The 26,825-nt window shown below is 40.6% G+C and overlaps 2 protein-coding genes across 17 annotated transcripts in view; one reads left to right on the plus strand and one right to left on the minus strand.

Annotated features, from left to right (window-relative positions):
- Positions 1–25,493, plus strand: part of PWWP2A (PWWP domain containing 2A) — a 42,911-nt gene extending 17,418 nt beyond the window's left edge. For 2 of the 13 annotated variants that reach the window (XM_032627412.1, XM_032627416.1), the window contains 3 exons: positions 1,080–2,041; positions 11,291–11,410; positions 13,892–16,100. In XM_032627412.1, the coding sequence (XP_032483303.1) occupies positions 1,080–2,041; positions 11,291–11,410; positions 13,892–13,905 (1,096 nt within the window). In that variant the 3' untranslated portion in view covers positions 13,906–16,100. Of the gene's footprint in view, positions 1–1,079; positions 16,101–24,838; positions 24,900–25,210 lie in introns of those variants that run through there. The other 11 variants (XM_032627415.1, XM_032627417.1, XM_032627413.1 and 8 more) reach the window with 10 other exon arrangements.
- Positions 23,376–26,825, minus strand: part of TTC1 (tetratricopeptide repeat domain 1) — an 81,180-nt gene continuing 77,730 nt past the window's right edge. For 2 of the 4 annotated variants that reach the window (XM_032627423.1, XM_032627424.1), the window contains one exon: positions 23,379–24,003. In XM_032627423.1, the coding sequence (XP_032483314.1) occupies positions 23,870–24,003 (134 nt within the window). In that variant the 3' untranslated portion in view covers positions 23,379–23,869. Of the gene's footprint in view, positions 24,004–26,825 lie in introns of all 4 variants that reach the window. The other 2 variants (XM_032627421.1, XM_032627425.1) reach the window with 2 other exon arrangements.

Here is a 26,825-nt window from a genome sequence, read left to right on the forward strand (position 1 = left end):
CAGGAATCTGAGTACAGCAAGTTTAGATTTAAGGGTTCTTGATGTTTAGCCCAGGCAGATTAAACCACAGTTATTTCTAAGTCTACAGGAGAAACAAGGTTATTTGACCCCTGTTTTATTAGAAACTGATAATTGTAGAGATTTGTGTTCTATACCAGTGGTTTGCAAACTGGGTCTGGACCTGTAAGGGAGTTTTGAAATCCATTTAATGCATCTGACTAGCATCAAAACAAATGAAAATAGACCAGAGTAGAAAAAAAATATAATTATGTATCACATAATATAAGGTCAAGTATTTAATGAAACTTTTGCTTAAGTGTGTGTATTTATGTGCATGCATGTATACATGCATAAACATTTTATTGGGTTGCAATGTGAAAATATTTCTTAATGTATGATGTGATTTTAAAAAGCTAGAAAGCTATAGCCTTATAACTGTCTGCTTTTGAGGTTATTTGAGTATCTGAATTTCTAGTATTTTTGTGGTTTTTTTCTCGGGGGGGTGGCCGGGTTGGATGAAGGCCTTAAGAGTTAGGGTAGAACAGTAGAGAAGCAAACGCCTTTGAATCTTTATACTGTTTAAACAATAAAGTTGAGTTGGAATTTTACTGATTCAATATTTTGGGGTAGTTAGGGCTGTATTTGTTTTGTGAAGCTTTTGAAAGCCATTATAACCAGAGGAAGATATGTATGTTACAAATTTATAGTTGCATTTACTAGACATGTTGTCTATAGTTGAGCGAACATTATATCAAATGATATTAACTATTAAGCTATCTGATAGAACATCCTTACTGATTCAAGACTGGAAAGATCTATTTTAAATAACATCAGCTATTATGGCATTGCTTAGAGCAACTATTGAGTATTTCTTTTTGAGTGTAGACCTAAAATGTAAGCCCCCCAAAAATGGAGGGCTTTGGGACCCAGGGAGGTTGTCTTTAGGTTTTTGGTTTTGTTTTTTAAAGTGAAATAGTTTTCAGGAAAGGTCGTATAAATAAACATTAGGTGGTGTTTCAAGAAACTGAATTCTAGACACTAACTTAATGGCTTCTTTTCTCCTTTCATTTCTTTCAAAGGTTTGGGCCCCATGGGATCCCTGTGACAGTATTTCCCAAAAGGGAATATAAGGATAAACCTGAAGCCATGCAGCTCCAAAATAATACATTCCAAGGGACAGATGTCAAGCGTGACGTGAATGGTGCTGTTCCCGAAGACCCTTCTCCTGTCCCGCCTCCTGAGCTGAGCTTGGCCGAAAGCCTGTGGACTTGCAAACCACCACCTCTCTTCCATGAAGGAGCACCTTATCCTCCCCCTTTGTTTATCAGGGACACATATAACCAATCAATACCTCAGCCACCTCCTCGGAAAATTAAGCGACCCAAACGAAAAATGTACAGGGAAGAACCTACTTCAATAATGAATGCTATTAAACTACGACCCAGACAAGTCTTGTGTGACAAGTGTAAAAACAGTGTCGTTGCTGAAAAAAAAGAAATTAGAAAAGGTAGTAGTGCAAGTGACTCTTCTAAATATGAAGATAAAAAACGGAGAAATGAAAGTGTAACTACTGTGAACAAAAAACTGAAAACTGACCATAAGGTGGATGGGAAAAACCAAAATGAAAGCCAGAAAAGAAATGCTGTGGTTAAGGTTTCAAATATTGCTCACAGCAGAGGCAGAGTAGTCAAAGTTTCTGCTCAGGCAAATACATCAAAAGCTCAGTTAAGTACTAAAAAAGTGCTCCAGAATAAGAACATGGATCATGCAAAAGCTCGGGAAGTGCTGAAAATTGCCAAAGAAAAGGCACAGAAGAAGCAAAGTGAAACCTCTACGTCCAAAAATGCACATTCAAAAGTCCATTTCACACGTCGATACCAGAATCCTAGCTCAGGTTCCCTTCCACCCCGGGTTCGTTTAAAACCACAGAGGTACAGGAATGAAGAAAATGACTCTTCTCTGAAGACAGGACTGGAGAAAATGCGGAGCGGCAAGATGGCACCAAAGCCCCAGTCCCGCTGCACCTCTACCCGCTCAGCAGGTGAGGCCCCTTCAGAAAATCAGAGTCCCTCCAAAGGCCCTGAAGAGGCCAGCAGTGAGGTTCAGGACACAACTGAAGTGCTTGTGCCTGGTGAGCAGGATGAACCACAGACACTGGGCAAAAAGGGCAGCAAAAGCAATGTCTCTGTTTACATGACCCTAAATCAAAAGAAGTCTGACTCTTCCAGTGCTTCAGTGTGTAGCATTGATAGCACAGATGATTTGAAATCCTCCAACTCTGAGTGTAGTTCTTCTGAAAGCTTTGATTTTCCTCCAGGCTGTATGCATGCACCTTCCACATCCTCTACTTCCTCCTCTTCAAAGGAAGAGAAAAAGCTCAGTAATTCCTTGAAAATGAAAGTCTTTTCCAAAAACGTCTCTAAGTGCGTCACACCAGACGGCAGGACCATATGTGTAGGGGACATTGTTTGGGCCAAGATATATGGCTTCCCCTGGTGGCCAGCCCGTATTCTTACTATAACTGTGAGCCGGAAAGATAACGGCCTTTTAGTCCGACAGGAGGCCCGTATTTCATGGTTCGGGTCTCCAACGACATCTTTCCTGGCTCTTTCGCAACTCTCCCCCTTTTTAGAAAACTTCCAGTCACGCTTTAATAAGAAGAGAAAGGGCCTGTATCGCAAGGCTATCACAGAGGCAGCTAAGGCTGCCCAACAGCTGACCCCTGAAGTGCGGGCTCTGTTGACACAGTTTGAAACGTGAACATGGACAGTAAGGTAGGCAAGAACCTTTGGAAGGTGCCACAGATTTTCTAGTCTAGTTAGGGGTAACTTCTACGAGATAGCTTAGCCAAATTGGAGAGAGAACTTGCACTCACTCAGTTGGCTGCTTTTTTATACTTAACCTTACAGCCATTTTTAGACTGAGAAGCTTAAACTGAACAAGCAATCAAATTTTGTCTTAAGGAAGTGAGATTTTAGTATTTTTCAGTTTTGAAGTCTAAAACCACCCCAAGGCGTAGGAGCCATAGCCTCAACTGAAAATGAATTTTTGCAGGGACTGTTAATTGCCGTTTGTACCTAGTACTGTGTGTATGTGTATACGTATATACACACATGTAAATATATGTGTGTGTGTACGCATAGATACATACATGTATCAAATAAAGCCTGTCACTGTGTGACACAGGTTGCATATCTGGGATCATAGTAAGGGCTGGTGAGCTAGGGGGAGTAGTGAGGATATTTAATGACTACTTGTTTTTTAATTAATGAACACTTAGCCTTTCTATGTGCATAATGGCATGGGAGTTTGATACGTAAGATGTTTGACAAACTGAGATGCTTGCTGTTGAATTGCACACTGGGGCAATAGCCCAGTATTTGGGATTAAGACTGTCAAGGCTGGCTAGGTCCGAATCATCGCTCTCTCTCTTGTCCAGTGGGGACTTAACAAAAACTTTCAGACTTCTGGTTTGGGACGTTAGATAGGTTTGTCTTTGGATATGTAAATAGGTGATTGCTAAATTTGGTCAGATTTCTCCTGACTGGCTCTTCCTAAATTCTTAGGATACGTCCTGGTAGATTACACTTTGTGAATTAATTGTCATATATGTAATTGTTGCATTTTGGATGTACCTAGTTTGATAATTTTTAAAAAATATTTCCATTTAAGGTATCTGTTTGCAGGTCAGAAAATGACAAAATGTAATTGTGTAATGCTCTGAAATGTAAAAAAAAACAAGCTGTAAATAAAATCGACTAAATCCAAATTATTTGTGTGTGTTTCTCAAAAAGCTTTGAAAAATTTCAAGATGGTAGAAAATTATTCTTTGTAATAGTGTATAGAGGAGATGAAAAAAATCACTTATTTTCCTATTTGCCCTATCAGGGAATATATAATCTGAGCATGATAAAATTCAAATAAGTGACTAATCAATATATTCTTAAAATGAGGTTTTGTAGTATAGAGGTCTGGTATGCTTCTAGACTTGAGACCCTCCTGCAGCCAATTTCTCATAAGTGTATGGATTTTAATTATTTCATTTTTAGCTTTAATATTTCATCACATGCTTTTTCTTTTTTTCTTTTTTTACATTTGTGTAATTAAAATCAATCTCTTTTCTGCTCTATCTTCTGCCTCAGGTATCATTGTTTTTGGGGCTTGTAACTTAGCTGACTATTTTTCTACATGGTCCATCTGTCCCTAAGATTTGATTTCTTATTTTCCATTTTTAGCTTTGTATTGTTAGTGAAAAATCTGATTGATTGCCTGTGGAGGCAAGTTTGTCCCAAGGTTTTTTAAGTTGCTTTCATATTTTAGGCTCCAACTTAGCTTTTAAATGTGATACAGTTTGACACTTTTGGAAACTTGGAACTTTTAAAGAGAGCAACTTTTTATGGATTTCTAAGTAATGCAGTTTGAAATATCTTAGTTACTATGGAATTAATTATGAAAAGATTAATGGAGATTGAAAATCAGTAGTCTTCGGTCAGCTTCCTTAAGGTAATGTACCAATTTCTGCAAAAGCAAGTGGAATTTCTTCTGGGGAACTCAGTCAATGCTTTTTGATTATAATAAACACACAATTAAAAAAAATGTTTCACTTGAATAGAACATATTCTTTCCTGCAAACAGAAATATAGTATTTTAAAAATTCTTTGATTATAACAGGTTGAAAGAAGTTCATAGTGTGATTGAGGGGTTTTAAGGAAGTATCTTAAAAGATTTTCAGAGAACTTGTTTCAGATTAGTGAATTTGTTAATGCAGATATTTTCGAAAGCTTGAAATCTAAGGTTCAGGAAGATTTAAACCAGGCAAAGCAAAGATTCACCTAAGTTATGTAATTCTAAGGCTTTTGGTAATGATCCAGGTGAGTTTTATCCTAACATAGAAGTGGTTTTGACAGTGGATACTTCTGATGTAGTTAAGTGCTTGGGCAAATGTGCTCTTGTGGGATAAACTAAATTTGATTTGTTTCAGAAGCCATGGAGAAAATGAAGAAAGAAAAAGATAAAATCATGATTGTTGAGTATAAAAGTAACGCTTAATTTGATATAGTCCATACCTTTGAAGAAAAGGTTGAAGCATAATCACAAATGTGCATGATCTCTTATTATTATGCCAAATAATCCCTCTGTTTTAAACCAGCAGTCTGGCATATTTCATCTGAAGTTTCTATAGGGAAACAAGTTTGAAAGAATTTCTGTAATCTTAAAGATGTACTGTGTGTTCTAAACACTAAACCAATAGCTGCATACTAAACAGTGTTTTCAAACAGAAATTTCTTAAGCAGCTAAGATATATTTGTCCAGTATCCACTGTAGATGGAGATAGAGTTCAATTGGGTAATTGTAGCCATTTTTCTCTTACATTTCTCTTTAACAACAACAAAAAAGGAGACACTGAACTCTTTATATGGAGACAACCAAAAGGGTATTTGTTTTCCCCCTTGCAGAGAGAAAACGAGGCTTAGGCCAGATCTCTAGTGGTCTAAGAAAAGTGGTTAGAATAGGATTAGCAAGGGGGAGAAACTAAGGGAAGTAAGAGCTGTGAAAGCTAAAGATGTCTTTATTTCTAGAAATCTTTGGAAATGTAAAGCATCAGAGTGTTTCTGTCTTTCAGTTTTCTAGAATTTATAGACCAGAAGAGGTCTCTTCTGTAAGTTTGGAAGGGACTCTATAGATGTGGAACCAGAGACCTGAGATATCAGTGAGACCAAGAAAGTAGAATTCACTAGTCTGAAGCCTATTTACAGGACTAGATGGTGTGTCCCTACTTGGTTTTCATGGGGAAAATCTATAAATAGTAATTTTAGATTGGTACTAAGCAAAGACAACAGACAGGAATATAGATATGAAGATGAATTGTGGGCAAAGGATATGGAACTTACTAAAATCAGCTAAATGAATATCTTCATTAGCGGGTCTGAATTTCTAATTTAAAAAATAGAGTTGCACCCTTATTTGAGCAGGTTGTACTTACTATTGGTTATGTTGAAGATACACATTTAAATTCTTTTATATACATACACATTCTTTAATATAAAATAACTGAATTGAGAATTGGAAATACCTTAAGACTATAATTTGGATCTAAAATTAGATTTTTCCTTTTAAGTTGTGAATTTTTTCTATAGCTTGTGCTGCACTGGTTCACATTTGGTAGTAGTCGTAGCAGAGAAGAGATTGGCAAATGTCTAGAGAAGTTGATAATGTTTAAATTCAGGACAGTGTTTTGATCTGTATCTGGTGATGGCCTCCAACAGGGAATTTGCCAGAGAGAATTCTGAAGACCCTGTTTATAAGTTGGGACAAATTTAGTGTTTGCTTTGGAATTGTATTAATATGGTTGCTATTAAAACAATTAAAATGCCTGATAGAGGGAATTCAGAAATAGAACAGGAGGCTGGTGCCTTGCCAATAGCCAGGAGAGATAAAACAGCTAAGCTGCCTTAATTACCTTTACCTGGTTCTGACTTAGTTACTAGGCTCTTAATATTCTGTATTTACAGTTTGTGTACATTTACTGTACTCCATTCAACAAAGAGTGAATAGAAATTAAAAAAATGAAAGCTTCAGTAGTTTAAGTCATATAGGTGATCTATATATTTTTAGTTTTCTAGGATATCTTGGTGTTTTTACCATGGATAGTTGATACTGAGATCAGAGGAGAAACAGCTCAACTCATTTGTTTATTCTTCACTCAAGAGATTTAACCTTTATAGACTCAAACAGGGTTTTTTTCCAGTTTACTTTCTTTGGGACTTTAGGTGGAAATCATTTTTTCCCTTCATATTAATAGAGAATTGTAATTTGCTGGGTTTTTTTTTTTTGGTATTTAAAAAATGATTAAATATACCTAACATACAGTTTACCATTTTTACCATAAGTACAGTTCTGTGGCACTAAGTACATCCATGTTGTTGTATAGTCATCACTACCATCCATCTGTAATTTGTTTTTTGATAGAAATCTTTTAAGTTTGGATGGTATTGTTCTGGCAGCCTGGCTTCCAGCATTCCTTCCTAATCAACTTGCAGTCCTGCACAGGGCTAATGGTGCCCCAATTTTTAACAACTATCCCTACCTCTTGGTAAAATTTTTAGGTCAATTAGTATGACTGCATTTACCTATTAAATACTCTTTAACAGTACGTTTTAGGTTAAAACCATCACCTCCTAATGACAAAAACAATTTTGTGAATATGGAAACCATTTAAATGATTTTAGTAATGGAGTTAATTAGTTTCCAAAACTTTAATTATTTACATACCATCACACTCTTTACCATATTTTCATGTGTACCGTTTTTCCACTTTTTATGTCAGTACTACCAATGGAAAACAAATATGCCTTGACATGTAGATAATTCTGTTAAAATTCTAAGATCATCTTGTATACTACACTTTGGTAGGAAATACTGAATTTTTATATCATGCCTTAAAATCCATCTTGGATAGAATCAAATTTTAATGTATCTAATTAATCTCTGAAAAAACTAATTGCCAAACTTGAATTTTTTCTTATAGATTCCTGTGTTAGCATAAATTAAAGATTGGTTGTGGGGATATGTAAAGGAAATGAAGAAAATAGACTCAAAAGTTACCAGGATTTATCATAATAGTGAATTTCTGAGTCAAATTCTCATTTTCAACTGAATAAATTACATGGCTGTAGTATATGGTCTAAGCTGTGGGCCTTCTTCCATTAGACACTTTGGTTTGTAAAACAATTTCATAAAACTTTGATGTTGAAAACTGGCCAGTTCTAAAATTACTTGTTTTAAAAGTTGGTTTAAAAGTGCATGAAATATTTCTTCTTTAAATTCCTGATATTTGTAAGATCTCGTTAAAAATAAGTTGAAAACACAGCCATTATTTAAATATGGAATTTTCCTTGTATCATAAGAATGTGACAGTTAACCTTTTGTTGCCTTAGAAGTCTTAGTGCCAGAAACCTCCTTATTATTTTTTCTATCCAGTGTGGTTATCTAGAAGGAATACCAGATACCCCATAGGCGAAGTGTTAAGGCTGTGTTATAATCACACTTTTTCCTTTTCATGTAAACTAAAAAACTTGTAATTTTAACACATATCAAGTTTTAGCAAGAGCTTGTTTTTTAAATATTTAAGATAATTTTGTAACCCTCAGTATCCCTCACTCAGTTTTCTGCAGCACAAAGATTCTCTTAAAAGCTACTGGAAAGTCCTGGAAGGAATACATTTTTCCCCCCAGGTAAAGTATAATACGGTTTTTTTTGGCTTGCCTGGGGAGACTTTTTTTTTTTTAATAGAACCGTGAGAGGATCATCCTGTTCAGTGCAAATGATAGAAATACTTATGAGAATGTAACTTGCCAGTGATGCAGGTGAGTTGGAGTGTCCGTTAACATTTTTGCACTAATAGTGCTCGGTATCAGTCTTTTTATTGAGCAAAGGATCTTTTTTTTTTCACTTTTCAGGCACATGGTTGAAAGTACAGGCTCTTGAGCTAGATTTCCTAGGCAAAGCCTGACTTGGATCTGCCACTTACAAGCTGTGTGATCCTAGGCAGGTTACCTCAGTGTCATGATCTGTGAGATGGGGGAGAGAAGTAGTACCTCTTCAAAAGGTAATTGTGAGAATTTAAATGTTTAAAGCAATAAAGTGCCTGGCACAAGACTTACGTATATACTTGCTGTCATTACCACAACTAGCGCTCTCTGTATGTGGCATAGAAATTTCATTCTGGTAGCTTTTGATAGTATCTTTCTTCAACATACACGCAGTATAAATTTTAAAAATGTTACAGCGATGTTATTCTTATCTGAAAATTCCAATAATCATAGTATGCTGATCATCCACAGATATCTAGAAGTAGGCATGGTCTGACTAGTCCCAACAGGCATTTGTGGAGGGCAAGTGGGTTGGAGGTCATGGGGAATATGGTGAGGGGAGAAGTCCACTGACATTTCAACTCTTGAATGAGGAAAAGGAATTATGATTCAGACACTTACATACTAATGATCAGTAACCATCTGAGAAGCCCAGCACACCCCAGATCCTTTCAAAGGCATGAGAAGTATCTGAGCTGGTGGGGCTCAGTGGAGTAGAGGTCCTCTTAGGAGGACTTTCCAAAGGTATTAGAACCACAGAGCTGTACTTGTCAGCTTTTAAGTAGTGTAAATAAGCTTTTTTGTACAGATACTGTGTTTTCCTGGCACCCTGGTGTTTTATTATTTTAATATCTTGCCAAATGGTGAAAAAGTGGACATTAATTTGAACATCCCCTTTTATTGCCACTGGTATGATTAGATTGTTTCCCATTTCTAGGAGGGAAATACCTCACATTCCAAGGCCTTGATCTGTGTGCGTCGTGGCCATATTTTCCAGAGGGTAGTCATTTCTACCCATGGCTCCTGTTTGAGATGCTGTTGATTACAAACCTGTGATTTCCCCTCACCGTTTAGTTTTAAGCAGGGAATCCGGCTGGGAGTGGCACATCTTGGTGTTTGTCCTGGTATGCTGGGAAGAACTATGTGCAGTTTGTCTAAAACCCTAACGAAATAACTGGTTAGAAAAATAGCATTAGGGTGGAAAAGCAGAATGTCTATTGTAAAATGAGGCACTATCTATTCTTTTCCTGGTTGTTCATGTTGCATCACGCTACATTGTATTAAGAGAAAATTTATATTGAATGTTCAGGAAGATAGTAATCTTAATTCTTTAGTTTTTAATTCTGGGCTTTGCTCTAAGAGTGTGACCTCTACTTCCTTCTTTCATGCACTCTACAAAGGAGACGGAAGGTTCTTACCGTGTTCTGATTTGCCCCTTTATATCTCTGCTGCCTCCCAGGAGTAGTTGCCATTGTTGAATGTAAGCTTTCTCTTAAAGGACAAAACACGTAATTTCCAGTGAAATCACTGCCTTTCATGAGGGTCTCCTTCCATTTGCTGCCTCACCGCTGGGGCTTTCTGGCACTTCCTCATGGGTCCTGCAAGTGTGGTGAGTTTCTAAAGAAAAACCTTGAGACCCTATAAAGCATTGAGGGGATACTTATCTTAAACATTAGCACAAAAGACTCATGGGCCAGGATCTGTGGACTGGGGTCTTGCATGTTACTATTTGACACAGCATTTCTGGGCACTGGAGGGGTAAATGCACAGGAATAAGATCATTCTTTGATTTGACTCTCCTCTTGCCTAGAAGTGAAAAGGAGATTCTTTAGGATGATTGTTGAAACCTAAGTTTTACCCATGGAGGGAGAGGTTCAAAAGATAAATTCTTTGTGCGTTCATATTTCTGTTTTTCTTGTGTGACTGCTGTTGGATTGTAGCTAATAGTATATTTAAGTTTTCCCATGAACAAAAGGGTAAATAACCTCATTATTAAACCACATTTAAGAAAATTGTTCTCCTCTGAGTTAAAATTCAGAAGTAATAATGTTTCTTTATAGATCAGGTGTATAAAGTTTCTCCTTTTCAGTGTCAGAAAAGCCTTTTTTTTAAAGGTTTTGATTAGCTACTGCTTCTGATTCAGCATTAAAAAAATATTACAGGGACTGGACATTATCTAAATCAGTGATCCCAGAGTTGCCTACACTGATATGATAGATGAGTTTTTTCTTATTTATACTGTACTTAAAGTAGGGAAAGGAAACAAGCAAATAGGTTAATAAAAAATAAGGCTTAAAATAGTAATCCTTCATTTGCTTAGTATTTGAAGTCTCTGTTCTGAAAGCCTAAGAGAAAGCTTACCTTGTCAAACTTATTTCAAGTAGGTGTTACCTCACTAAGTTCAGGTGCTGAATGGTATGCACAGGTGCCATTGGCATTAAGGAGAAAGGGGAGGGATTCAGGCAGTTTTGGTGATTCTTCAAAATGGTGTCTCTGAGCTCATTAATGATATGATACAGATAGGGATGACAACTTTGGCCCTTATTGAATACTGAGAAGGTCAGGACTACTCCATCACTAGGCTAGTGTTAGGCCAGTAAAAATTTTTTGTCAGGAGCATTAAATTGTGAGTTAGCATTGGAGGGCAACATCTTCATGAGCCTTAAGGCATTTTGCAGCTCAACTGACTTGGGCTGGAGAGTGCCCTCTCCTGGACAAGACTGGTGTGTACACACCTCAAGTCTTTTCCTTTAGTACCAGAGCTTCACGTTGTGTGAAGCCAGCAAGTTATCTAGAATAAATTCATTATAAAAATTCACCTGCATTTTGGTCTTATTTTTAAATTTTTTTTTTTGGTAAAATGGGTGAAAAAGAACTCAAATGCTCTATTTTTGTTAACTTGGTTTTTTCTACCATAGGTCTCAACAAATGGCAGCTATTACATCAGACAGTGACGAGTGCTGCTGCTCCCTTACAGTGTCTGACAGACCACTGTGGATTCAGACTGGGAGCATTGACGTTAACAGTGAAACGGGCAGGTCTGTCTGTGTTAAGCCCTGCCACAAAGTGAAGAGGGCTTCATGTCATCACTTACCATTCCCAAAGTAGATTAGGCTAGACGTAAAAGAATGCACTAGTTCTTTTTCCTTTGTTTTCACTGACCTTGGTAGCTGGGTGTACCTCATGTTGGTGATAGTTTTCATGAGTGAAAATAGCTTTCAGTCAATATTACCTGCTGTTTAAAAAAAAAAAAAAAAAGGTAGAGCCGGCCTCCTGAGAGTTTCCATAAATCCAGAGGAATTTCTCGTAGGGTGGTAGAAGTTGGGTGTCAGATTGCAGAATTATGTCAAGTAGCAACTGAGTCTCCATGGAAAGTCAACTGGTGGATTTCTTTATCTTTTCACTCTCTCAGTCTGTCTTTGTCACTTTTATACTCATCACTTTAACTTCTCAGATAGTCATTACTTAATATAAAGAATATATATGTGTATCGGTATATGAACATATATATATTCTTAATTAAATCAACCTCAAAACCATTGTCATTTACGTAAGGCATGTCAAAACTTAAGAGGGTGGCAAAGATAATGCTGAGGTGTAGTTGTAATCTAGGTACATTTATTAAAACCTCCTTAGATAATGCTCAAGATCCTTATTTGGGGCTCTTACACGGCAGGAAGGGTTTAGCGATTTTTGTTGTGCTGCTTTTTGAACTTAGGATCTTTTCTTTGCTTTCTTGAATTAAGGCTATTTAACTCTGGTGTTTGAAGCTAGTGAAGAGCTGTAATTGGACTGTATCATTGTGTATGAGCTATAATTTGCAAACTGGGTCAGAATGGCACATTTTGGATCAGAGATTAAGGCTGGGGTATTTTGGACTCTTAGCTGTATAGGAGTTGTAGCTACCTGGTGACCCCTTGAGGGAACAGCATTTTCAATTTTCTGCACCTCCCACAGGAGTAGTAGTAAGATCTGCTTTGATCTTTGGCTTTCCTGCCAACTGGAATAGGCCTCACTAAGGTTGAAGCCAAATATTGAGAGTCATAAGCAGAAGGAAATGGAGTTGTACATGGAACTGGCTGTTTACCTTTTCTTCTCTTTCAGTTTATAAAATGGGGATATTTACCTGCAAATTTCCATGAGTCTAAATTTATTAGTATTATGATCATATTAGTATAACATCTTACTTTTAGAAAATGAAAACTTTTCTTAGCTCAGTGTCAAATTTTAAAACCATGTTAATGATTCTGTTGCTTTAGTAATAAGCAGGGACTGCTGTTTTGATGTGTGCGGTATTTATGGCTAGAAGCAATTTTTCATTGCTTGAGAAGAAATGTGATAGAATGCCCTGTGAAATTTATTTTATAGGCCTTGATCCAATAAGTGAATGAAATATGGCAGCCCTGGAAAGTTAACATAAGATCAAGAGTTCTATCAAAGAATGAGAAATACATCTACTTTGAAGTGTTTCATAGTCAAATATTGGGAAGGATGGGGGTGGTTTTTTTTTCCTTTTTTTTGCATTTTTGTCTGTTATTATTCCACTGAAGATACCATATCTTTGGTTTAAAAATACATTTGACCAAAAGTAATCATTATTCTTTCCACGGATCACCTCTTATAGAATTCAAACTCTTATTGGTACTTAGGCTCACAGGTTTGAGAGGCATAACCAGGGACTGTAGAGCGTTTCAGTGGGATTCTACTACTTCTTGATATCAAAGGGAGGTCGGTAATGTTGCACATTCTGGTCATGCTACTTAGCAGTAATTTTTATAAGCCTTGCCCTTTATAAATGTTCTGCTCAGAGCCCGGCTTTTTGTTGGAGGTATGGTGCAGAGTGCCTCTGCTGATAACTTGGTTTGCTGTTGTAACAAGGGACACTGGTCAATGGAACCAGTGTACCTAAGTTCTCTTCCAGTAGCAAAATGGTGCTCTTGATGCCTTCTGATGTGCTGTGTGTGTCTACCTCTGGGGAGGCACCCTGCACCCCCCTCTGTTGTGCTCTTGCACATATGTAGACAGTGTCACCTGCAGCTGATTTTTCCATAGTCTGGTTTTGTATCTAAATTTGCTTCTTAAGCCTGTGCTAGAGGAAGGCTGCTGGCGTTTCATAGTCCACAGCGGCGAAGCTGACTTGCAAACTTTTATATTGTTACTTGTGAAATGGCAGCATAAAGAACAAAGCTAAAATTCCCTTTATTAGGCAAATATTCATAAATAAGTATTTACAAAAATACACTCAAGTGCAGATTGATTACGTGAAGGTGAAAACCATTTTATTTGTGTTGGAATTTGGCCAGATATACTTCAGAAAGAACATGTAAAATGCTGGTTTACAGTGGCAGTAAGTTGTTTTCTCAAAAAACCTACACTGGTCAGGTTTAACTGATTTAAAGTAAAAAATCAGGTGTGATCCCACAGTCTATATAGGGCTTAATTTAAACAAGGACATCATTTTTCTTATATAATTACTTGTGCTTAACTACATTTTCTTCCTTTTCTTTACTGTATTTCAGCACAAAGACATTAGCAGGCTGCTGGTTTCATGGACCTGTACCACAATGACAGAGAACACCAGAGCATCAGGACTGAATGAAATTGGAGACTCAGATTTTTAAAGCTGCACTAAGAAGTAAATATGCAGGCAGTGGTTAAAACCAACAGTCTATAAAGGGGCACTTGCAAATTGTGCTATATTAAACCGAAGAAAAGGTATTAGGGGAATATTTTATAAAAAAACTATTGCAATAAATTATGCATGAGATGAGGAGAAAAGTGACGTGAAATACGCAAAGAACTCTCTTGAATTTTATGTGTGAAGAATCACTGACAGTACCTTCTTTTGAACATGAAGTTCTTCTCAGTACAGTTTGGACAGCCTGAAAGGCATGAGATGGTGACAGAAATGCTGAATTATTTTTCATATTAAAACTTTGTGCTTTCTCCAAGGTTTATATGAACAAAGGTATTTCTAAAATGGCTCTTCTAATGAAACAGCAATAGTCACAAATGCCGAGGCCAATGTTTCCTTCAGGATGCCAGTGGAAACAGAAAAGATTATCTAACAAACACATCTACTAAAAGGATGGCCAAGTGTCCCCAACCCACTAAGAAAACTTGGATCTTTAGTAAAGCAGGGCTATATTATCTTAAATATACATTTGCTTGTTAGAACATATTAAGATGTATTTATTTGCCACCAGTATTTAATATTTTGTGCACACTTTCATAACTACATTCTTACTTTTCAAATTCTGACTCAAAGTGGAGCAGGCTAGTGTTGATCTTGGAGTGAAAATGTACTCTAAGAGCCAGTTCTTAATTCTGCTGAGCTGGAAAGGCTTGTACTATTCTCCCTATCCTTACTGGTTTCTGAACTAGTTCAGAAAAGGTGATTGATAATATCTGAATTTTGATGTTGACCTCTCTCCACAGAGAGCCTCTCTTTCTAAGTGCAAGAAATCCTCACAGGTGTCAGATGGGACTTGACCCTGGGGAACAAGCAGCAGGAACAGACGCATAAAGATGGTGAACTTTTCATGCATAAAGTATGAATTCTTATTAATGGAGACTGTAATGTTCTTGTCTATGAAAAATACATATTATGAAAAAACCTTAATTTTTCTTTTTTAATGAATGGAGAAAACATTAATGAGAAAACCAGATGGACCTGTTAGTACTACATTTTTAAGGCATTTTATATTTGATGGTGCCGTACTTTTAATAATAAACCTGAAGTTTTTTAGTGGCAATACTGATTTATTTTTTAAACCAGAAAGATAATCCATATTGATTACTTAATACAAAAAAAGGAGAAAAATAGAAAATGCATTTGAAGCAACATAACTTGAGCATTTGGCTCAAGTGTTCAAGCTTTGCATAATCTTACAGTATAGGTTTGGAATTACTTATTAACCCCACACTCAAGAGTAACAAAAAGTTCTGGGTGAGTTTTAGAATATTTACTATACCTGGCTAGGATTTGTTTTACAACTCAAGAAAAGGTAGGCAGTCTTGCGTCTAGCCAGTTAATGCAAATCCTAATTACACTGTAAGTAACTAAAAGTCTAGACTGCATTCTGAAATTGTCTTTACGGAAAATCATTGATCATGAAGTCATTACACATTTGATCAAGTCTGAAAATGTCAGCTCAGGAACTGTAGCAGCAGGGCGTTCTAAAGATGATGCACACTTCAGTGGCGCCCTGCTCTCTGGCCCCAGAGCTTAGGCTCGGGTCCCTCTTGTTCTTTCAGATATGTAACCCAGCAGTACCTTTCAGGCTCACTTCAAGAATCAGATAACTCCCAGGTCATAGCAGATTTTGTGTAATCAAAAATTCTAATTGCTGAGTGATGGAAATGACCAAGAAGTAATATAAAGGCAAAAGAACTGGGAGAGATCAGGTTTTAAGTATCTAAATATTTTTTAAGACAATTCTCAGTGGTGTTTGTTTGTTATAAACCAGATTTTCATTTTTTTTTAAAAATGAAACTTGGTGGTATTTAAAATCTAGACATACCATGTTGCTGTTTCACTTTCACTGCTTTAGTTGCTTAATATTTAAGCTTTGCTTCATGCTTCCTTTGTCTGTATTTCAAATCTTCACAAGCCTATTTCATTTTGTAGACCTGAAAGACAAATTGTTTCTCATCTAAACTATGCTGAGACCTAAATGTTAAAGAATGTTGTACAACATTTATCCAATAAAGTCTTGATTTTTTTTTAAAATTTAGTTATTTAAAAACTATTCATTTACTTTTTAGGAGTTAGTAGGTTTTAAAGGTTATTTTTTAAATTGTTAAAATTCAACCACTTGTCCTTGAGGGAGCTGTTTTAGCTAGCACTGCTTCCTTAGGAGAACAACCTGTAGTTTTTAATCACTGGGAGATTCAATGGGATGTCTTTATGAGGATAGAGGATACCGGAAAGGAGAATAGTTTAATTAGGAACCTGTGCACCAACATTACTGTTTTATTTTCTGATAGAAACGAATAACCCATCACTCAGAGTTGGATGTAATTAAACAAACATCTACTGCTGGGCTTGTCCTAATTTTAATTAGCCTTGCCCTTATGGATAAATGGTTACTTCTTTAAAAGCCCAGTACATCCAACGTTAGGTCAAGTGTTTGACCAGAAACACTCAGTTGTCAGGAAAAATTAGCCTCTTGATACCTACCGGACAGTTGAGATTTTTTAGGGCTGACCCAGAAACTTCAGTCAGTGTACGTTTTGGTTTTTTTTTCTTTCCCCATTTGAGTAAAGCTATCCTTTAGAAGGCTGCCTGTTATTCCAGAGTATCATGGAGTCTTTAATCACAAACATTCTCCCATTTCATTTTATCTAAATGAGCATAAGAAGGAGGCCACTGAAATCTGGCTCCGTTAATATCTTTTTTTTCCCCTCATGTTTCCCACAAATGAAAATGGAACGAGAGAACCAGGGAAGGTAAACAAGTCACGTGCATATTATCTGGGAAGGCCTTAGAAGAGACCCCCTGCAATACCATTCCTAACCATCTTGTATACATGTCAGTATATTTATAGATACAACTCCTACAAGATAGAGGGAATGAGTAACAAAAGCCACAGATGGCAACTTTGGGTGCTGTCTTCAGATAACAGCATAATTCAGATCCATGCCCTCAAATCACGTTAAGGCTGTACCAGTGTCTCCCTGCACACGCTGGGCGTGTCACTGCACGTATAAGTTAGCCGTTTTCTTGCTTTTATACCTGACAGCTCGTCTCTACTCTTTCAAGTAATGAGTCTTCCCTCAGAGCTTCGAATAGAGCATACTATGTGTTTTTTAAGCATACTTTCTTCTAGTGATGAGCACCCTGCCAAATCTTTGCTTACTCACAAAAAAATTTCACGGCCTAACTCCTTTGATCTCAAGAAGGCGATGACCCTGGGATGAAAGAGAATACGACTAAGGCATCCTGTGCCAGAGAAAGAAAGAGCTGGCCAAACCCAATGCTAGGCCACTGACCTGGAGAGTTAATACTTCTAGGGTTAGACCTTTCTTCATTCCCTCCTGAAGCCCATTTGTAGAAGCAACTTTCTAACATAAAGGAGGGCAAGAGAGTGGGTGATATTATGATGACGCTTTTATCTGAATAACTTGCTTTATTTAGTCTAAGGTAGAGACATGGACTCTAATCTTAGTTCTATCAGTTACCTTACCAACAGAAGAATCACTTAGTGGCCACACTGGCCAAAATGGGGTATGGAAAATAAGTGTCTCACTCAACTAGCTCTTTAGTTCCTACCCAGCCAAGGCCAAAAACATGGGCAACATCAGGGAACCTTCTTCCCCGAGTGAAATATTCTATAATCTTATGTTTCTTAACTCTGTCTGCGCTCAGTGCCTGACTCCTTTGGACACTGAGCAGACTGCTCAAACCTGTGATCTAAAGGAGGTGAGCGAATTCCAAAATGGGAAGGGCCCTGAGGTAAAGGGGAGCCTGATGTGTCACTGCCCTAGGAAGGCACAGCCAGGGGCTTCAGTGAGACACAAAGCAACTTTACAAGATGGTGATGGGGGTGATTCACATGTTTAAACGCACCTTGCTTTAACGCCTTTAGAAAGGGAGCGGCTGGAAAAGCACAAGCTGAAGCTGTAACTCCTGGTCTGATGCCAACCAGCCAGTGGCAGAATCCAGTCAGTGTCACAGAGCTCTAGGAAATTATCAGACCTTTTCTCCCAGTTAACTTCCTGAGGCAAAATTGCAGACGGTGTATTCTCCTTTGGGGCAGTCAGACCGTCCCTACAAAACAGTCTAGTGTACTTGACAACAAGGACCATAGCGTCCACCAAAGCCTATATCCTTTGAAATTTACCAATAAACACGCCCCATCTCACTCCATTCCCTTGCTTCCCCATCCCTGGCCTCATTCTGTCTTCAGTTTGCTTGACGACTTTCATGTTTGTGGATTTCCGACTTGCTGAGTTTGGGAGCTGGAGGGCACCTGTGTGCTTGGCAGCACAGGGCAGCTGCCTGGTGTGAGTCGGCGGGGTGTATGATACAGACATCAGCCTAGCAAAGCACCACACCAAGAAGAATGAGGTTCCACTATCTGCAGATCTAGCTCCTCACGTTTGGAACTAAGGGCTTCTTAAGGAGCCTCTGGGTTGACTCCCTTCACATCTGTCATGATGCCTGATGGCTGAGGGGTCCCAGTGCCTGATAGGAGTTGCCATCTGGGTAGGCTGTATTTTTCAGCAAGCCGGAACTAGCAGCTGGGACTGAATCATGGCCAGATTATTAGCTGTGGGCTTCCTTGGCAGTGGGGCAGCAGGCTCTGCCATGCTTTAGCTAAGGGGAAAATGTGAGCTTACAAAGTTTCCCCTTGAGTGAAAGGAAACGGTGTAGGGAGTCATATTTCTAGTCTGGCTGAATTAACTTCTGTGTGATGGAGCTTATTCCTAGCTTATAGCCCTCAGAAGGTTGAGAAATTAGAAGGAAATGGAGTATTTTTATCATAGAATATTTCAAACATTTGTAAAGGTAGAGTACAACAAACCCCATATACCCATCCCTCCCTTCAACAGTTACCAGCTCTTAGCCAGGAAGATTGAAATTTTTGATACTTTGAAACATGAGGACATCCTCACTAGTTTTCATAAACTGATTTTATCATTAGTTTCTTTGATTGCCCTTTGAAGGGTCTTAAGCAGTCACTCTGATGTTCTGCGGTTTATTTTAGCCCCCACCTCTTGGACTGGCTGGTAGCAAGTAGTCCATTTCTCATTTTCAGCAATATTAATGGACTTGGTCTAATGTGGGCTCAAGGCCGCTCTCCAGACAACAGAAAGTGACTGGAAACCTCCCTTCTCTGCGTAGCTGTGCAGCTCCCTGAAGGAACAGAATTTCCAGCCACTTCTGGAAGTATGTGGTGGAATGTCCACATACTTCCTTTTTTAAAGGAAATCCAGGTGATGGAAGGACTAAGCTTGTTACTACTGAAGTGCAGAGGGGGCAGGCTGAAAAGAGTCATAAACATCTCACTGAAATTGCTTCCAGGAGATTCTACTAGGGTGTGGGGTGTGTATCGAGTACACAGCATACACCCACAGGAGTAGAAGAGGAAGAGTACAGCGTCTCAAGGAATACTGGAGGGACGAGGCAGGGAGGTGAAAAAGGCAGGGTCAAAAGCAGAAGTGAACAGAGAGCAACACCGACATAACAGTGGGCTGGCGACAGCTGGGCTGCAGGGCTCAGTCGCACCAAGGAGACTGAGCTTGGGCAGCCACAGGCTTTCCCTTCGCACAGCGAAAACGCACAGAGAGCTGAGAGGGAAAGGGCAGGCGCTTAATTAAGCCGCTGATTTCTCCTGTCCTGTGCCGTGTCTCAGATTTGCACTCTGGTCTGGAGGGTTATTGGGCCCTTCCCTTTAAAGATCTTTCTCAAGATTAAAGCAGCCATTAACTTGCACGGCTGTTCCCATCCTCCTTGGTCTCCTATCACAGCCTTCCCTTTTGACATTCCAAGTTTTGCTAAACCAGTTGTAAAAGAATTTGCAGGTCTGCTTATTTAGCTCTTGGGAACAACCTTCCAAATACACCTTCCAATCAGGTTCACATTTAACAGCCGCTGCTGGCTCCCCATTCCACGGCAGTCCAATCAGAAGTCCCTGTGCCTGGTCTTCCTAAAGCAGTCTGGATTCTAGCTTGAGAGCTGTGTGAGATGTGTGCGATAGGCTTGGAAACTACCACAGAGACCTGAGGAGCACCAGAAATAATCACCAGGCCCAGCAACATTTCCTAAAGCAGTTCCCTACCTTCAACTGCACAAAGTGTTGTAGGACTCAACAAACATTCACGCCTTTGACTGTACCTGAGTAACTCTGGAGGTCCAGTGTGTGAAGTCTTGTCAGTTTACTGAAGCTCACACGCGGGCCCCGGGCTGCAATGTTCAGGTCATTAGCTAGCAGGCTTGGCCACTCCCAGCCTCCACATCTCGGCATGGTGTTAACATTCTCTAGGCCTATAAGCACAACAACGCAATAAGAGACGTTTGGGTGGGTGGGGGCGGGGGGGGGGGGACGAGGAGCTAAAGGGCAGGGGAACGAGAAACCAGCTGCAGTGCTTGTGATGGGAGGAAGACGCGTGTGGAAAGTCACAGTTCTTAGAAAAAGAGGTTGGATTTTGAGACTAGGATTCAACCATGATGTGTGGAAAATGAACTAGTCCACAGTACACTCTGCATAGAAAAACTACCATTCAAGTGTGAATTTGTTGTAGTGACAGTGCCATTTCCTGGGCAAGCCTTCTGCAGAGGCTCCCATGAACGGAGAAGCTGCTCATGTGAGAACTGGGAGACGGTGTGGAAACATATACGGAGAACACAAGATGACCTGGGAGAAGGAGGGGTGCCTGAAACTAGAGGAAAAGTTGGGGATTTCTGAAAGTCTCAACACAAATCCTTGTAAATACACAAGATGCAAAAATAAGAATTTAAAAACCAGGAGGCAGGGCTTCCCTGGGGGCGCAGTGGTTAAGAATCCGCCTGCCAATGCAGGGGACACGGGTTCAAGCCCTGGCCCGAGAAGATCCCACATGCCGTGGAGCAACTAAGTCCGTGCGCCACAACTACTGAGCCTGTGCTCTAGAGCCCGTGCTCCACAACAAGCCACCACAGTGAAGAGTAGCACCCGCTCCCCGCAACTAGAGAAAGCCCGTGCAGCAATGAAGACCCAACGCAGCCAAAAAAACAAAAACAAACAGGAGGCATATGTTTACAGGCCAGGTTGAATGATCACCATCTAAGGACATTCTATGTGGCTGCACAAGATGCACTCGACCAGCTTAAAGGGACTCTTTATGAATGTCTTTTTAAGCGTCAAAAAAACAGGTACCAAATAAAGGCCACAGAAGCTAGAGACGTTTGGATAGAATGGTTGTTCACTTTGAGACCACTACTCGTGGAACATTCTTTAATACCAATTTACTAAATTTCTAGTAAAGCAGTAGCTGCTGGTGCTATTAAGAATATAAACATGGCCCTTACCTTCCAGAAGCTCTTGGTCTATTCATGGAGGCAGATAGGGAATAGATCATAGTATTTTTAAACCTGTGTTTGAGCCTTCAAGGAAATTTTAGAAGGAGATTCCAAAATTATTTTGATCCATTGCAATGTCACTGGCATAAGTATATATACGATGTCACAGTGTGATTACCTTAAAAGTAAATTCTGGTATACCTTTTTTTTGGTGAGGGGAGGAAGGCATCACAGAATTTTAAATCATACATCTTAGCAACAGGCCACCTTCCTCCCTCGTACGTACACTCTTCCTACTTTTCAACCCTTTCAGGATTTTTCTGTAGGTTTGAACAAACATTTTCAAAAGGCTTGAATCTATCTTTTCTTCCAGATTTTGGAAGCAGAAAACTAACAGTGATAGATAAACCCCTTGGCTTAAGCAAACTCACACCTACTTAGGTTTCTTTCCTTTCCTTTCCAGGTATATTACTTGGCCCAATCACTAGAAGCACTTAATATTCGCCTTGTTTGGCCTCCTTTAAGATTTCAGCGAGGAAGTGGGGAGGAGGAGGAAGGATGCCTAAGAAGCAAAACCTCTACCCCCTGCAGCAATGGTATTGTCTTAAGAAAGGCTGTCTCCAGGCAAACAGGTTTATTTCCTATTCCTTGGAGACTCAGATAGCCTTCAGGAATCTCAGCCCTGACCATTGCTTAGTCTCAGCAACTGAGGTCAAAAGTCATAATCTGACAAAGTGGTTTTCAAGGTGGTCCAAGGCTCCCCAGGGGTTCCTGAGACCCTTTCATAAGAGGTTATTTGCCTCATTCTGTCACAAGTACACAGGTATGCAGAATTTTCCAGGCTACATGACACGTGATATCGTGACAAAATGAGTACGTAAGCAGATCTATCAAGCCACATGTTAAAGAGATTTGCAAAAACGTAAAACGATGTCTCTCTTCTTACTAAAATGTGATTTTTAGATTTTTTCTAAAATACTTGTATTAACATAAAATGTATTTTGTTGTTTTTAAAGGAATTAATATTTAAGAAATTTCTGTTTTAATTTCGAATACGGTAAGCATGAAGAGATGTAACCCACATAAACCAAAGTGCTCTTTAAATTGTTTTGAGTGTGGAGGGGTCCTGAGATCAAGAGGTCTGAGAAGGGCTGCTCCTGCTGGAGCAGCAGTGCACAGCACCAGCTGCCCAGGATGCACTCATCACTGCTGGGTGGGCCACACGGCTTCCAGCTAAGCTTTCTGTACAACTTGTATGATTTCTCACACACACCTTTCGGGAAAAATCAGATGCCGGATTTATCATAAAGATAGCAAAGCAAAATTAAAAGAATCATTCTCCTTCTCCCTTTCCCCTTACAAAGTGTATGAGGAATTCCATTTCAATCTGGGATAAAGGCTTCGCAAATCACAAAGTGTGGATACAGCATATGATTCCACTGCCTACCAACACACGCTGAGGGGCTCTGAGGAACAGAGCAAAACAGCAGCACAATTCTTAACACTGGGAGCATGCCTACTGCATGTCACTTACAGAATTATACGTGTACTTACTTCATTTCTAAGATGAAACCTGCACGTCACTGCCCTTGACACTCAAACCATAACAATTAAAAGCTTTTCACCAGCACTGATGACTAGAAAAAAAAAAAATCTACCTTTGAAACTTCTGGGTTCATGGAGTCTAAAAGAATATGGTTTTGTTCTGGGATTCACATACCACCATTCCTGAATGAAGCTATTTTAAGTTGAAATTACTAAGATTGATACTTGGTCAAAAACACTGATTTTGTAATTATCTGCACAAACCTGGAGAGGCCCGGGACAGCTTGTAAGGTGGAGTTTCTGAATCCTAATACATGGTAGGATGGTCAGCTCTTCAAGATCATCTTCAAGGTGGCAACTAAGACTCTGGGCAGATTTGTGGAATCCAGTAACGCTGCTCGAAACCAACACTGCTTTAGCTGTTGTTATGGGGACAAAATTCACAACCCAGCTCAGACTGTCACAGAAAGCGTTTATTACCACGGAAGAAATTAGGAGATGTTGGAGCCCACGCAGGGCAGCCTGGGCAGTGCGTGTGATCGGGGCGAGGGAACAGCAGGTGGGGACCCCATTGATTGTGGTTGGGCAGTCTCCGACCAACCTGCTCGGCCCAGGAGACTCCAGCTGGGCTTGTTTTTGTGGAGCTCGGGGAGGTGAGCCTTGACAAGCAGGCTTTCTCCCGGACAAAACAAAGAACAGCCAGAACCAAGGCAACAGCTGCACAGACACCACCTTAAAATGGAAATCAAATTAGGCTCATTACATCAGGAACTGCGTTTCACCCTGATCATAAAACAAGGGGGAGAAGGGAGCACTGGCCTCTACTAGATAGCCTGTCTTTGAGATAAGATGCTGTTAAACGTTAAACACTGGCAGGGCCTTTCCCCTTGCTAACAGAGGCAGCATACAATTTCCAAGCCAGCTTTAAAAGCCATTGTTATCTTTGTTATCTGTTATTATCTGGATTTTGAACAAAATTGATGGAGTAGGAGCCAGTAGAGGAATCCTGTTTGATCTGGAAATTCTCTGTGGAGAGTCCAAAAGGCCGAAGAACCAAGTTCCCAAGATCTTTTAGTTTACCTGCAATGTGAAAGCAAAAAGTCCAGTAAATACAGGGAGTCAGCAGAAGCAGGAAGACCCCAAGTGCCTCACTATCTGATTACAAGATTAAAAGAGATTCTCTGCAGTTAAAAAGAAACTCCTGCTTTTAAAATCATGAAACCCTCAGCCCCCAATGTACAGCAGAGCAATCACTTCAGCACCGTCCACCCTGAGCCATGGCTTGCGTAGAGGAGCACAAGGGAGCCCTGCCGCGACAGCAAAGCCTCCTGTCCAGACTGGCCAGAGCCCCCAGGGGACAGGCTCTGGGATGAGCGATGGGCTGCTCTTCCTGGGGCCTGAAGGCCAAGCCTGGCGGGGAGGGCCAAGGCCCCCCCAAGTCTGTTCTCCATGGAACAGCAGAGCAACTTGCTGAATCTAATTCCACTCTGCGGGTTTCTACTGAACCTGGGTTCAAACACAAGAGCCTCCTGCTTTTCAAGTCTTAGCTTCCACACCGAACCCATCATTTCTCAGGAAACGGAAGATCTTGTTCTCTTGCACAGCACCATCACCGCAACAGCCCAGTCTCCCTCCCCAAGTTTCAGGCTTTCCTTGTTAATCACCAGGTGAGTTCACGTCATAAAGACCAAATGAAGACACACAGTATAACCATGGATTTTTATGCTGATTCTCCATACAAGAGGGCCATGGAGTTTATACAGAAGTTGGAGTTTCCAGGACATCTGAGAGATTTACAGGGATATGTGGGCAACAGGATGGAATATCTGAAGCTAGGAGTGTTTTGGAAAATCTTGGTGAGGATGGGTGAATACGTATTTCGACCATTTCTATACCGTTCTAATTTTTCTTGCAGGTCTGCTTCCAATGGAGATGAGGATGAGGGTAAAAGGGAAAGAAACCCCAGATCATCAGAGGTACAGGTTCCTTCCCACCTTGCCCTTGTTAGCAGCTTTGTCCCTCTGAGGTCTCCCACCTTGAAATAAACCCCAGGTAAAGAACTTAAAGATGCATGGCCTTTAAATGTCAAGGCCTTTTCTAGTAACTCTTGGCAACTTTTGGACTCAGTCTAAGATTTAGCCCCCTGGCAGCTCACCATATTCACAGTAAGTTCCCAAAACCCAGACTGACCACTCTCCAGGCAGGCTTCCCAAACTTAAACCTGGAACACATATGCTCAGTGCTGCTGATTAAGAATCACCGTCACAGCTCTTGTCCCTGCACACAGGTGGCAGCACAGAGAGGCCCAGAGCACTGCTGCAGGTAAATGGATGTGTGAATAGGGGATCGCAACAAGCCGAGAAAACAGAGGGCCACCCCCCGCGCCCCCCCCCCCCCCCCAGGAGAGCGTGAGTTAGCCAGAACTTGGGCAGTCTGTCTGTCTTGGGGCTGAAGAGAGAGGAGAGAGGACAGCGAGGAAACCATCATTTAAAGAAGCCCAATAAAATGTCACTGCTGGCACAATTCTTGGCTCTTCTGACACGGAGTAAAAAGTAAGAAGGAGCCTCAAGGGCCACTCACGTCACAGTCCCCAGGAAGAGCCTGTCCCAGGGCCACTGTGGACTGTCGACCAAGCCAGGGGCCACCACCTGGGCTGGAGGGATCACTGCAAGTCCACCTCGACTGCCAGAACAACAATTTGAAGCGCAAATGTACATATGACTTGGTATCTACTACAGGAGGCACTGGGATCTAAAGAGTACAAGTTATTCTTGGCTTCTGAGATGCTCACAGCCTAGTGGGCAGCCAGACACAAGACTGAGGTGAGTGCAGAGGAGCTCGCAGGCCCGTTCAGGGGTGTAAGGAAGGCGTTTCAGGAGAGACAAGGCTCTGAAGGACGGGGAGCAGTTACTGAAGGTGGTGAGGAGGCCGCTGCACCTGGAGACGGCGGCAAAGCAAGGGCACAAGTATTCAAACTGCAGATGGAGAGGGGGCAGGGGGCTTTGCGCAGGCCCGGACTTTGCCTAACTGGTTGGAGGACCTGCCCGCCACAAGGAGCCCTGGACCTTAGCTTGGCTGATTCTGTGGAGTGGCAGCCGTGAACACGTGCTTCTCCAGATGCAGGGAGCACAGTTCTCTCCATGCAGAGGTCGAGGGTCCCATGGCTGTCCACAGTCAGTGGCGGAGCAGGGCAGGGACAGAGCAGGGGCCCCTGTGACAGGTAACTGTGGCTCCCCAGTGGCTTTGCTGAAACGTCCCTGGCACCACCCTGCAGTGCAGGACTTCTCCGAACCAAGTCCTCCCTCTTCCCAGGGACCTGACGCGGCTCCCACTCACGTCCAGCTCCTGCCCCTCTGCCTCACTTTCCCTTGCAGGTGTTTCCTCCAATAAATCTCTTGTGTTTCTTTTTTTTTTTTTAATTTATTTTTGGTTGTGCTTGGTCTTCGTTGCAGCGCGTGGGCTTTCTTTAGTTGAGGCGAGTGGGGGCTACTCTTTGTTGCAGTGTACGTGCTTCTCATTGCGGTGGCTTGTCTCTGTTACGGAGCACGGGCTCTAGCTGCACGGGCTTCAGTAGTTGTGGCTCACTGGGCTCAGTAGTTGTGGCTCGCGGGCTCTAGAGCGCAGGCTCGGTAGTTGTGGCGCACGGGCTTTGCTGCTCCGTGGCATGTGGGATCTTCCCGGAGCAGGTCTCAAACCTGTGTCCCCTGTACTGGTAGGCGGATCCTTAACCACTGCGCCACCAGGGAAGTCCTCTCTTGTGTTTCTAATCAAATCTTGCCTTCTGTTTCTCCAAGGACCCAACCTAACACATATGGCATCATTCTTTTTTCCTTTTATTCTCGTATCTCTGCCTTTATAACATTCCACAATAGCTTGACTATTATCGCCAGAACAGTAGAACA

The sequence above is a fragment of the Phocoena sinus genome, chromosome 3 (assembly GCF_008692025.1).
Source record: "Phocoena sinus isolate mPhoSin1 chromosome 3, mPhoSin1.pri, whole genome shotgun sequence".
Classification (NCBI taxonomy): Eukaryota; Metazoa; Chordata; class Mammalia; order Artiodactyla; family Phocoenidae; genus Phocoena; species Phocoena sinus.